The sequence below is a fragment of the Myodes glareolus genome, chromosome 14, assembly GCF_982192425.1.
Source record: "Myodes glareolus chromosome 14, mMyoGla1.1, whole genome shotgun sequence".
In the NCBI taxonomy this organism is placed as follows: domain Eukaryota; kingdom Metazoa; phylum Chordata; class Mammalia; order Rodentia; family Cricetidae; genus Myodes; species Myodes glareolus.
Window position 1 is genome coordinate 68,780,517 of NC_142039.1, and position 13,247 is coordinate 68,793,763.

Sequence of the window (13,247 nt, forward strand, 5' to 3'; positions counted from 1 at the left end):
GATCCTTTGTGAAACCCACACCGAGGGGTCGGCCGTGCACTGTGGGGGTTATTTACCACCTCACTTAAACGTTTGCCATGAAAAAGCCACATCTCAGAGTCACTGTAACATGAAAAGGAATGCGAGTCGGGGTGAATCTAGTAGGAATCTGGGCATTTAGGCATATTAAAACCCCACCGAGGTTCTGTCACTGTACCCCAGTGCCAAGAAGAGTGAGGGTTAAACTCCTATCACGTCTGCACGTTAAATCCCGGCATCCTTCCTGGGGGCCAGCCAGCTAGGGGCCTGACTGGTATGTGCAGTTGAAAATATCAGGTTAGTTGGTAACAAGAGTCAATCCTTTCAAAGAACAGAAAAGAATCCTTCAAGTTGATCAGCAAGACACAGAAAGACAGGCAAACAGAGAGACGGACAGACACATGGATAGGCAGCTAGGAGGATGGACCGTGAGATGGGGTGCATAGTGGGATGGATGTTGTGGTGTCTGGAGAGGGCTTAAGTTGAAAGTAACGCCACTAACCCTTGGACAACAGCAGCTTCCCGCCTTCAGGTCACCTGTTCAACATGACGATTTCTCATAACCTTACACGCTTGGGAGGCACTCACTAAAGAGTTTAGGGACATGGGATCTGCTGGACAGCTTTAAGGTCTTGACGTTCTCGAGAATGCAAACCACCCTGTTCGTTCATTCAGTTCACAGATATTAGAGTCCAGTCTGCACTGAGGACAGGAGAAACTTGGTTCAGAAAACATGGACGGCTGGTTTCTGTCCAGTCCCATTTACAGAACCATGCACAGTTAGGAAGACAGCCTAAGCCAAGTGTCCTAGTTGCATTTCCACCGCTATGACAAACACTTGACCAGAAACACATTTTGGGGAGAAAGGGTTTATTTGACCCACAATTCCAGGCCACATCCCATCCTTGAGGCAAGTCAAGACAGGAACCTGAATGGAAGGAGTGGAGGCAACTGTGAGTGTGTGAAGCCCCGAGTGAGCGTGTGTTGTTCACATGAGTACGGCCACATCAAGGACACCAATGCCTCAGCCCCACAAGAGCAGCAAAGCCTTCTCTGGGTGAGACTCAGAGGGATGGCAAAGCTTCCCTCAGGGCTCTGCGTGCAAATGTTTGACCAGGCTGTACAAAAATAGCATCTGCAGCTCTCTGCTATGGGGTGTCTTCAGAGGGAGGCTGCTCACTTACAGAGATCTCCTCCCAAGACCACCGAACCCTTCCCCATGTGCTGAACCCAATAAACACACCGAGGTTCTGTAACTGGCCCCAGACCTTAGCCCAACTGACGCCATGATGTAAGCACCATTCAAGCCCTGGAAACTAGCACAAATGCAGAACCACCAGCCAACATGAGGACAAAGACCTAATCCATCAAAGTCCATAGTTCTGGCAAGGTGCCTAAACGTACTGACCTTGCTTCTGTATTCAGCTTCTGGCTAACTGTTCTTGCTGACTGGGGTGCGTAAACCCACGATGTGGTATTTGTTCTTAAAAGCCCATCCTGAGAAAGGCTGGGGACTTCACTCAGGTCTAGAACACCCAGTGTAGCCGCCAGCGGGCTAGTAAAGATTTTCTATCGGCTTGAACCCCTGTCTGAGTGGTCTTTTCTGGTGGCTCCCCCACAGCCGTTCTGGGTTGTGGCCTGAGTAGCTACCACTCCATTAGAGTGCACACCCCACTGATCCCCTTTTCTGTACTGCCTATGTATCTGTACTTTCTTGATTCCCTTGCCACCCCTAGTCGGGGTTCGGGGACTCAAGCCAGGCTGCACCTGAGGGCAGGCCAGCTTCCTCTGCCACACACCATTGCCTCTGACCAAGGAACCCACTTCACAACCAAAGAAATGAGGTAAGACATGGAGGGTGTTGTTTGCTGGCTTACGCCCAGCTAGCTTTCTTAGGTAACTCAGAACAATTTGCCTAAGGACGGGAGCTGCCCTCGGTGGGCTGGGCCCTCCTACATTAATTAACAATTAAGTCTGCCTCCTGTCAGACAGTTTGATCTAGGCAATAACTCAATTGAGATTCTCTTCTCAGATAATTCTATATTATGGCAAGTTGACATTTATATAACTAACCTGTGTAGCAGAAGTAATAAAAACAGAAATTGGGGTTCAACCTGAAGATCTGAAAAGCAAAACAGCCCAGTCACTGACTCTTACCTCTACCTCAGTCCGAAATGACGATTCTGCCTCCAAGAATCTCAGAATGAGACTGTGTCTGAGAGCTGTCTCCTCCCGTTTTATATTCCTCTCTAGTGCCAGGATTAAAGGCGTGTACCATTACTGCTCAGTTTCTATGGCAAACTAGTGTGGCTAGTGGGATTAAAGGTGTGTGTCACCACTGCCTGGTCTGTAAGGCTAACCAATGGGGCTCTTCTAATCTCTGAACTTCAGGCAAGCTTTATTTATTAAAATACAAATGAAATATCAATACAAACCTGCACACCAAGTATGGTGGTCTATGACTGTCTACAGTCATCCTATTACTTGGGATGCTGAGGCAGGAGGATCACAGTTCAGAGTCCCCCTGGACTATAGACTGGCCTCTCTAAGAAGGCAGAACGAAAAGAAAGAAATGAACACCCTGGGAAGAATCCTGGGGTAATGGTACAAGATGGGCACAATGGGCACCTAGAGAAAGCAGACCGAGGAGCGTGCTTAGAATCCAGGTGAAACAAGGTCTCAAATGCCTGTGTTTTCCTTTTGTCTCCCAGAGGACCCCAGACTAGAGGGCAATGACGCCCAAAACCTCTGATAGACACAGAGGAGGAGAAGGCAAAAATCACATGGAGAGCTCTCCCCAACCCCACAACAGGGCACAAGTGGTCTTCGAATCCCTACTGGGCTGACCACCCCTTCTCCAGAATTGGGTAACTGGCTGTTGGGCTGGTCAGTCATTGAGACAGCATCAGCAAAGTCTGCTGTTGCCTTGCTTTGAGTCTAATTGCCGGAGGGGATGTAGGCCTATGGCTTCATTTCCTCCCATCTGCCATGGCAGAAGGTGGCCTTGCCACATAGCAGCTGGGACAGAGAAGCAACTTCTGTTCTGCCAGAAAGCAACACTGGAGGCCCAGGAAGAGCCGCAGAAACGCCAGAGAAAGTAGGCCAGTGAGCAACATCACGAGAGTGGGAAGACACAACTGGCGTTAGAGGCATGGGACGCAGATGCAGGCCAGAAGCCAGTCTATGCTCCAGAAAGCTGAGTCTCTGCTTACATAGGAGACTGAAGTCCCAGCACGAGACCCAGAGCAGAAGAGCCGACGTGCCCCGGATACAATGAAAGCCACTGGTCCTATGAGTACCCGGGGAAACCACACATTTAATGAGGAAAACAACCACCAAAATCTCCCCATGCAAGCCCTGAAATGAATCATGTTGACATCACTTCCAAGGACTGAAAGGGTTGCAGTAAGAAAGCTTCAACAGATTCCCCTGAGACAAATGAAAACCAGCCTCAGCCCAGCTCTCAGCAAACAGACACTGTAAAATATGGAAATCATCGGACAGAGAAACACAACTGAAGCGAAAAACGTGTAGGACAGACACAGTGTTCAAGCGGGGATGGCAGGAGATGAAACCTAAACACATAAAGACCTCTGTGGGAAGCATCTGGAAACCAGAGAAAAACAGGGAAAATAAACCAGCCACCGAGAGCCTTAGCTGTCTGGAGGAGCCTTAGCCCCCACACCTAGATCACCTCACAGCCGCATGTGTAGAGAGAGTTCCAGAAGAAAGTGGGAAGAAGCTGGGGCTCGAAAGTCCCAAAGGAATGGTGTCTGTCAGTCTCTCAAAATTGGCCAGAGACAGAAAACCTCAGAGTTCTACGGGTAAACAAAGCCAAATAGGATAAACCAAAACCAATGGACACCAAAAACACAAGAGTAATGCAACTGCCAAAAGCAAAATGAAATAAAACAAAAACAAAACCCAACAAATCCAACCAACCTAAACAAACAAACAAACAAACAAACATCTTTAAACAGCCCGAGATGAATGCAGTACCTATAGAGGAAGACTCACTGAGCGACCGAAGAGCTGTAGTCATAAACACCAGAAGTTAGAGGCAAGGTTTTCAAGTGATTAAAAAAAAAAAAAAGACTGTGAGCCATAGATCCTATAGCTGAGAAAATCATCATTCAAAAATGGAGGGGGAACAAGGAGGGGTCAGGGAACAGCTCAGTGGGTAAAGGACTTGCTGCCAAGTCCGGTGACCTACATTCCATCCTCAGATCCCACATGGAAGGAGGAGAGAACTGACAGCCGAGGGTTCTGATTTTCACATCTGTGGCTGGTGGCTTCCGAGTGTGCATGACACACAGACTAAGTAAACCCAATAAATTTGAATAAAAACAAAAATGAAGAGGGCCCCATCGAGATGCTATGCAGGTTTGAGGACCCAAGTTCAAATCCCCAGAACCCATCTGGCGAGATGCAGCAGCTTACGCTTACCATTCTGTCTCTCTTACAGGGAGATGGGAGACAGAGTCAGAGTTCTGGAAGCCTGCGGGCCAGTTAGCCCAGCCTACTCAGTCCAACACAGGAAGGAAATTCGGTCTCAACAAAACGAAAGGTGAGGACTGACACCCCAAGTTGTCTCTGCCTCCACATGCTCAGTGGGATGTGGATACTCACACTGACATCAGACACACACAGTGACAGGGCAGAAGACATTTTTCCATGGAGCAAAGCTAAAAATTTGTGATTTGTTCATCTCTGGGCTTAGGAGGAGGGTGGACGTGAGAGAGATGCCCTATTTGTGGCCGAGTAGCACACAGACATTTGTTCTTGGCACTCTGACCAACTGTGAGTTAGAAACTTCTTTTTAAAGTTAGTAAATGAAATTAGTAACTAACAAATACAAAGAGAAAAAAAGAGGGCATCCAAATGCCTCAGTGCTGGGTAGCATCATGACTTGAATCCTAATGCTAGGACCAAGGCTTTAGAAAAAGTTTGTAATCCAAGTCCTGGGGAGGCAGAGACAGGAGGATCCCTGAGGTAAGGGATCTTATTGTTCAGTCTGTTCTTTACATATGGTTATATAGTGTCCAGGATAAGCCTCAGTGTACTAGATGGACAGAGGTATTAGAAAGTACCATGGCTTCCCAGAACTGGGGAAGGACTGTGACATAGCCTTTCCCTAACCCTGCGGTAGGGACAACTTTTTGAAATACTTACTTTATGTGTATATGTGGTTTGCCTGCATGTATGTATGGGTACCTTGTGTCCTCACAGGTTAGAAGACAGTGTTGATTTGTGAACCACCATGTGGGTGCTGGTAATCAAATTTGGGTCTTCTGCAAGGGCAGCCAGTGTGCTGGGGTGCTCTTAACTGCTGGGGATGGGGAAGACTGGACAGAGAGAGTGTCGCGGAGACCGGCTCATCAAAGAGCACAAGAGAGAAACAGACTGAAAGTGCGAGTGAGTGGGAGGCTCAACAATAGACAGAAATAACACTTAAAGAACTGATGGATACAGAGAACCGGCATCTGTAGTTGTGTTTGTTTGGTTTTGGTTTTTGGAGATGGTTTCTCTGAGCAGCCCTGGCTGTCCAGGAACTAGCTCTGGAACTGCTAGGCTTCCTGAGCCTCCTTATTCCCCAGAGAAAGGTGAGTGTGCTATCCGCCCATTCTACAGCCCCACTACACAGGACAATCATATGCGCTAGGGAGTCGAGGCAAAGCAGGAACTCAGTTTATTACTATGTCAGCTTCTATATGTTAAGTGACATTCTGTGATGTGGGGTACCTCCAGCCAGTGAGAGACAGTCAAACTTCCCTCTGGCTGGAGGGGCATCTACCTCGTTTTTGCTGTCTCATCATTAAACTCACGCCAGGCTTCTGTCTGTTCCATAGGCCTCGATATAGAGGCCCTGAGATAATTTTGGCCCAACACTTCTGTAGACCAGGCTGGCCCTGAACTCAAAGATTCGCCTGTCTCTGCCTCCTGAGCACTGGGATTAAAGGCTGGCGCCATCACCACCCAGCTAGCATCTGTAGTTCGTGCAGCCCTGGCCCGCACATCATAGAAACTGCTTCAGATCTGCAGAAATCCCTGCACCCAGCGACTTTTTTCCTGAGCTTTCTTCATGGTAGGAAAACATTTAAAAAAAGCTGAGATATCTCCAAAAGAAAATTGGTCAAATAAATTGTACTACAGCCAAACTGCAGAACGCTCTGCCCCAGGTTTAAACGTGCCTTACTGGTGAGATCAGATTCCTGCATTAAGTCTTAATAATGAAGTTACTCTGTGGATGTTATTCTCAGTGCCCTTCGAATGTGGGTACAGATATACGAACTCATGAAATGTTCTTGGAGGACGGCCAGCTCAGCTATTCCCTGGGGGGGAGGGAGGAAGGCAGAGGTCAACCTCAAATGTCTGTCCCAGTTTCTGCCTACCTTCGATTTTTGAGACAGGACCATTCACTGAACATGAAGACGGCCTTTGGGGTCAGAGTACTGGACACACGACCACCACCTACTGTCCTATTAGGGGAATCATGATTGTGAAGTCAACCTTTTACCAACTGAACATCTCTCAGCTCCTATTCCGGTATTTGAAGAGAAGCACTTGTATAATTTAAAAGTGTAAACAGCATCAACGCCAGGAGGGCCACCAGGCACCAGGTGACAGACACAGGGTGAAACAATGACAGCCCAGCACCCCACCTCCAAGTCGGCCCTAGGGTAGAGCGAAGGGTTCATCTTGTGTGGAACAGCAGGGTTTTGAAAACAGAAATGGAGGCCCCCATGCAGAGGTCCTGCATCCCGGAGGCTGGAGGGGAGGGGCTGTTGTGACTCACGGCTACTCAGCAGTGTTCCAGGAAGCCCCGTCAAGCTGGGCTTTTCTGTGCAGACAGTAGAGAGAGCCTCGCATGCCCAACAAGGGCACCTGGCCTCAGATCTCATTGCTGTGCCCTGGGCTGAGCAATCAATGCAAGTTTGGAGTTGGGAAAGCTGCTGCAGAGTCTGCCTCCCAGTGCCCCGGGGCAGGGGAGCACCCTATAGGAGAGTCTCGGAAATCGGCACAGAGCTCCTTCTCAGGTGCCTCCTTTCCCTGCGGCCCGGAGTCCTCAGTTCTACAGCTTACAGCTGTTTATCACACAAGATGAATTCTCACTTAGCAGACGGAGGAATGGAGGCACAGGGCACATAGTGACAGTCCAAGTCTGGGCAGGTGGAGAGAGAGATGCTGAGCCCTCGTCAGGTAAGCTGCAGTCCTGCATCTCCTCACCGCTGGGTAGTATGGTCAACTGTGTCCCGAGGACTTGCTCTGCCTGGCCTTTCCCTAGCCTGTTGTGTGTGTGAACCGGGAAGCCTGCAGATTCAATGCAATGCCCATCAAAATCCCAGTAAAATTCTTAACAGACCTTGAAAGAACAACACTCAACTACATATGGAAAAGCAAAAAAACCCAGGATAGTCAAAAAATCCTGTACAATAAAAGAACTTCTGGAGGAATCACAGTCCCTGACATCAAACTCTACTACAGAGCTACAGTACTGAAAACAGCCTGGTATTGGCGTAAAAACAGACAGGAGTACCAATGGAACAAAATCAAAGACACAGATATTAATCCACACACCTACAAACACCTGGTTTTTGACAAACAAGTAAAAAAAATATAAAATGGAAAAAAGAACAACAAAAAAAGAACAATGGCGCTGGTATAACTGGATAACAACATGTAGAAGAATGAAAACAGATCCGTATCTATCGCCATGCACAAAACTCAAGTCCAAATGGATCAAAGACCTCAACATAAAGCCAACCACATTGAATCTCAAAGAACAGAAAGTGGGAAATACTCTTGAATGCATTGGCACAGGAGACCACTTTCTAAATATAACCCCAGCAGCACAGACACAGAGAAACAATGAATAAATGGGACCTCCTGAAACTGAAAAGCTTCTGTAAAGCAAAGGACATGGTCAACAAGACAAAATGACAGCCTACAGGATGGGAAAAGATTTTCACTAACCCCACATCAGACAGAGGTCTGATCTCCAAAATATACAAAGTATTCAAGAAACTGGTTATCAAAAGAACAAATAATCCAATAAAAAAATGGGGTACAGACCTAGACAGAGAACTCTTAACAGAGGAACCTAAAATGGCTGAAAGATACTTAAGGAATGCTAAACATCCTTAGTCATCAGAGAAATGCAAATCAAAACACTCTGAGATTCCATCTTACACCTGTAAGAATGGCCAAGATCAAAAACACTGATGACAACTTATGCTGGAGAGGATATGGGGAAAAGGGAACACTCCTCCATTGCTGATGGGAGTACAAGCTGGTACAACCACTTTGGATGTCAGTGACGATTTCTCAGAAAATTAAAAAACAACCTTCTTCAAGACCCAGCAATACCACTTTTTGATATACACACAAAAGATGATCAATCATACCATAAGAACATGTGCTCAACTATGTTCATAGCAGCATTGTTTGTCATGGCCAGAACCTGGAAACAACTTAAATGCCCCTCAACCAAAGAATGGATAAGGAAAATGTGGTACATTTACACAACGGAGTACTACACAGCAGAAAAAAATAATGACATCTTAAAATTTGCGGGTAAATGGATGGATCTAGAAAACATCATATTGAGTGAGGTGACCCAGACCCAGAAAGAGAAATATGTACTCACTCGTAAGTGTTTTTTAAATATAAAGCAAAGAAAACCAGTCTACAAATCACAATCTTAGAGAACCTAGACAACAATGAGTACCTTAAGAGAGACATTCATGGATCTAATGTACATGGGAAGTAGAAAAAGACAAGATCTCCTGAGTAAACTGGGAGCATGGGGACCATGGGAACCATGGGAGAGGGTAGAAAGGAAGAGGGGAGGAGAGGAGGAGAGCAGAGAAAAGTATATAGCTCAATAAAAACAATTTAAAAAAAGATTTGATTCTCTGTGTAAGAGAATAATAAGATAATTCTCAAATAAAGAATAATAATAAGTTCTCAAATAAAGAGCACATCCTCTCATTAGTGGGAAAAAAAATACTGAATGGTCACTAGCCAGGCAGGAAAAGGTTAGAGAGAGGGGAGGAGATGAATCTAGGCACTGGAGAGACACCAGAGGACATGGAGAGGAAACAGAAGGCGCAGTAGAGGTAGAGAGCCACAGGGCAAAATGTACATGAAGATAAATGGGTTAACTGAAGGGATAAGAGTATGTTGGACTGACCTAAGCTATAAGCTAAGCTTTCATAAGAAGACTTCCTGTCATTTTTGTGAACTAGTGCCCCCCCCCAAATCATCTAAAATTTATTTATTAAGGTTTTTTTGGGACAGGGTTTCTTGATGCAACAGCCTTGGCTTCCTGGAAGTTGCTTTGTAGACCAGGCTGATCTCAATCTCAGCCTTTCAAGTGCTGGAATTAAAGGCGAGTGCAATCACCATTGGTCTATGCAGACTTTATTGTCTCTGTACTTGCTACTTATCTGTTTGAATTTGATTTACCATCTGGTACCCTTCCCTTCCACACTGAAAGTCTTTCTTAGTATTTACTACGAGGCAGGTCACAGGTTTGTTGTGTTTGTCTGGGAGAACCCTTCTGTTCATTTCATTACTGACAGATAGTTCGGCTGGCTAGAGAATTCTTGATACAATTTTAGTTTCAGCACTTTGACTATTTCATCTCAATGCCTTCTTACCCACCTCCAGTGGAACTTAGCCTTATTTGAATGTTGATCTTTTGTGTTGGTTTTTGTCTTATAGCGGGCTAAGTTGGCTGTACCTAGTATTCTTCTGGCTTATCTAATTTGGAGTCTGTTGAGATTCTGGAGTTTGTATGCTATGGAAACTTTCCATTATTGCATCACCTTTCCTTCCTTTCCTTGGTGGAGAACTAAATATGTGTGTTAGTGAATGCGATGTTCCCATAAATGACATGGTCATCGTTCTCTCGAGCCTCAGCAGCTGTGAGTACCATCAAGAGACCACACAAAATTGAGCTTTTAACAGTAAGCATGTTATGGAGGTGGGCCTGGATATCCACGCAGTTCTCAATTGCCTGGTTTGCCATTGTGCTAGTAGGTAACTGGAGTAGTCACTGGTTTGCCAAGCTTAGACATGAGTGAACTGCTTCTTTGGTTTCTTTCCTTCCATCTTTTTTTTTTTTTTTTTTTTTTTTGAGAGAGAAACACCAGGTTGGCCTCAAACGCAGAGATCCATCTGTGTCTGCCTCCTGAGTGCTGGGATTAGACACCTGAGCCACCACAGCTTCTTTGGTCTTCCGCTGGTGTCTTGTCTGAAGTGAACAGATGTCTGTTCAAGTCTTGCCTGAAGTTCACACACTAGCTAGGTCTGATCTGGGGGCGACAGTGATCCTGAACTTTGAACTTCTTGTTTGTACTATGTGGCCCTTGCTGAAGCTGGAGGGAGTGCACCAACTGGAAGAGGTAGCCAGGAATCAAGTTGACCCATTGTTTCTGGACCTCTTCTTCCCAACAAACAGAAGTAGCTGCTGTTTGTAGACGTCTTTGAAAGCTTCGTGCCCTTGTCTCTCATCCAGGCTTCCTTCCCAGCTGAAAGGATCAAATCCAGGGCCTTACGCTTGCCAGTACTCTCCCACTGAACTAAGTGTCAGCCTTTGCTCTAGCATTTTTATAGTCCTCCTTAACCAATGTTAGTAGTTAGTAGGAACCTAAGAATTTTAAAATAGTATATACTCTTTGGTTGAGCAGGGAAATGGGACTAAGAAACTAAATTATTTTCTAAAACAGAAGAAAAACACACAGGGAAAATGAATAGTGCCTTAGACTTGTAGAAAGGTTAGAAGAGCCTGCTGAGCTGAGCATGTTGCTGGACAAACACTCGCTTTCAGGAATAGGCTCTTGGAGGTTTATTTCACTAAAAACCAAACAGAACAGACCCATCCCCGATAGGACCGTACCCTCACAGCAGCAGCAATCACAAGGCACGTATGAAATAGAAACATTCAAAATGTCACAGATCACTTAAACAGATGCCGATCCACCGTTAACATGGATGCACATCATAAAATGACATTTAAATGACCCGATTCCTCTGCCTGTGCAACAAGAGAAGGAATGACGGCCTTCCACGCACACGCTCCGTGGCACATACACAGCCTTACAGCACTCAGCGTGTTCGCCAAGGAGAGCAGCAGCCAGGGTGCAGCTCAAAGTCACCTTCAGAGCATCCCTGTTTTTCTGAGGCATCTGGAATTTATAGGATGAAAGAAGTTCTTACTTTTCTCAGCTTAGGAAAAGTTCACGGTTCTGTGCTCCTGGACAAAACCCACCATGAAACAGACATCTGACATATTCAAAAATGCCCAGGGCATGGTTCATATTTGGGGACCAGAATAACCCTCTTCCCAAAACTGACGAGAGAATATTAAAAATATAAAGTCAATTACACAAAAATAAATGTTCAATTCAGATTATTGCTTAGGAAGCACTATGAATATTTTCAGTTAGTGAAGCTCAGAAACGATAACATCAATAACTAGTGCATAGAAGGTTCTGGAATTCAAATACACTATATGACATTTCTAACTTGCAGGAAATGTTCTCCGCAAGCAGTTACCACTGAGCTTACGTGAGGGACTTGGGAAGATTCAACAGACTCCTTCTCCCATAGTAACTGCGGTACATGCTGAGTTCCTCTTAGCTGCTACGTCCTTTTCTATGAAATACGGAGGAGTGCTTATCAAATCATTACCACAGGCGGGAGAAGGAAAACTGAAGCTCCCGTTTAAACAAATATAAATGACAGAGAGTAAAGCATCCAAACAGACCAAATGGCACACTGTACAGTTAGTTATACGCTGTCATCTGTCTTCCTCTAAAGTCAGCTCCTGCATTATAAACAAATCCATCCATTGATTAAGGCTGTGTACTCAAGCCACAGCTGCACCACGGGACAGCAGTCCACTCCCTGGCAAACTGGAGGTCTCCAAGCAGTTCTGCCTGCAGGCGATGTGGCAGGAAGCATGGGGCTGCAGCCTACAGCAGCACAGCCTGGGCAGCCTCCCTGATGGTGGACGCAGCCCTCTCCAGCTCTTCCTCTGTCTGCTCCACTGTGACCACAACCCTGATACTGAGAAAGACAAAATACAGAGAGGTGGGGTCAGTACTGGAGATTGTTACGGTTCTTCTGGAAGCCCACCCGTGCTCCTTCCACCTGCTGCTGCTTTCCTGCTGTGCAGCAGCAGCAGCAGCAGCAGCAGCAGCAGCAGCAGCAGCAGCAGCAGCAGCAGCAGGGAGCAGCTGTGAGAGGTATCTGCAGCCTAACATCATCTCTGTGGCCATGGGCAGAAACTATGCCTCCTGGATTCTCATCTGCAACTACTCCGAGGGTTTGTACTATGTTTCCCAGCCTCAGTGGGAAAGTCCTCTGAACAACCTACCACTCTAAGCAGTCCTGCCCCAAAGCAAGAAGTCAGTATTTCTCACACCAGGGACTGTCTGGTTGCCCCTGTTTAATAAGTCAGCTGGAAACATGAATGCCTACATGAGAGAGAAAAGCTGACATGTTCAAGTTCCTTAGGAAACAGAAGCTGATGAGGCATCACTCCTCCTGCCCTCTGCCAACACTGGCTTTAAGCACCAGGCATGGCCACGAAGGACACAGAACAAGAGTGTTTCCTATCTTCGCCCTGTGCTCTGACAAGGAAGCACAGACGCACAGGGACGGTGAGCACAGACAGGACGGAGCTGGAACTTTAACTCTTTTTGAGCAGTTCTTGAGTGAGCTCGGTCCCGATGGAGCCTTCTGCATGTGAGACCCCTTCACCCAGTGGGGACTCTGTGCCCAGGTCCATGGCATCTCATTCTCTGTGCTCCAGTCCAGGCTGGACCTGGAGGTCTTCAACCACACCCAAGCCAATTAGTGTCTCATCTGCTGAAGATCATGGTGCCCACCAGCGTCCTCTTGAGCAGATACTGCTTGGTCCAGGGTGGGATGACATGTCAACAAACCCTCTACAAATTTCATCCAGCTAACACACTCAGCCAGAGCACTCTAAGGCCTATGAGCTCAGGGCATTAGCCCACAGCGTGGAAATGTCACATATAACAACCCGACTTTATATGTCAAGCTATGAGACCCCACTAACATGAGTAATCAAATGCTTAGGGAGAGAAAATCTGCAGGGAAACCATCAGAAGATAGGGACTGTCTGCACTGACTCTCCGAGGTCAGGATGTCACCTATTCTAGGATCATGCCAGTCTCCTCTGTGGCCTCTGACCT

At 46.5% G+C, this 13,247-nt stretch overlaps 1 protein-coding gene across 1 annotated transcript in view; it reads right to left on the reverse strand.

The window, feature by feature from the left end:
* Window positions 1-11,810: 11,810 nt before the first annotated feature.
* Window positions 11,811-13,247, reverse strand: part of Sptlc1 (serine palmitoyltransferase long chain base subunit 1) — a 37,860-nt gene continuing 36,423 nt past the window's right edge. The window contains exon 15 of the mRNA XM_048447861.3: window positions 11,811-12,093. Within this exon, the coding sequence (XP_048303818.1) occupies window positions 12,000-12,093 (94 nt within the window). The 3' untranslated portion in view covers window positions 11,811-11,999. The remainder of the gene's footprint in view (window positions 12,094-13,247) is intronic.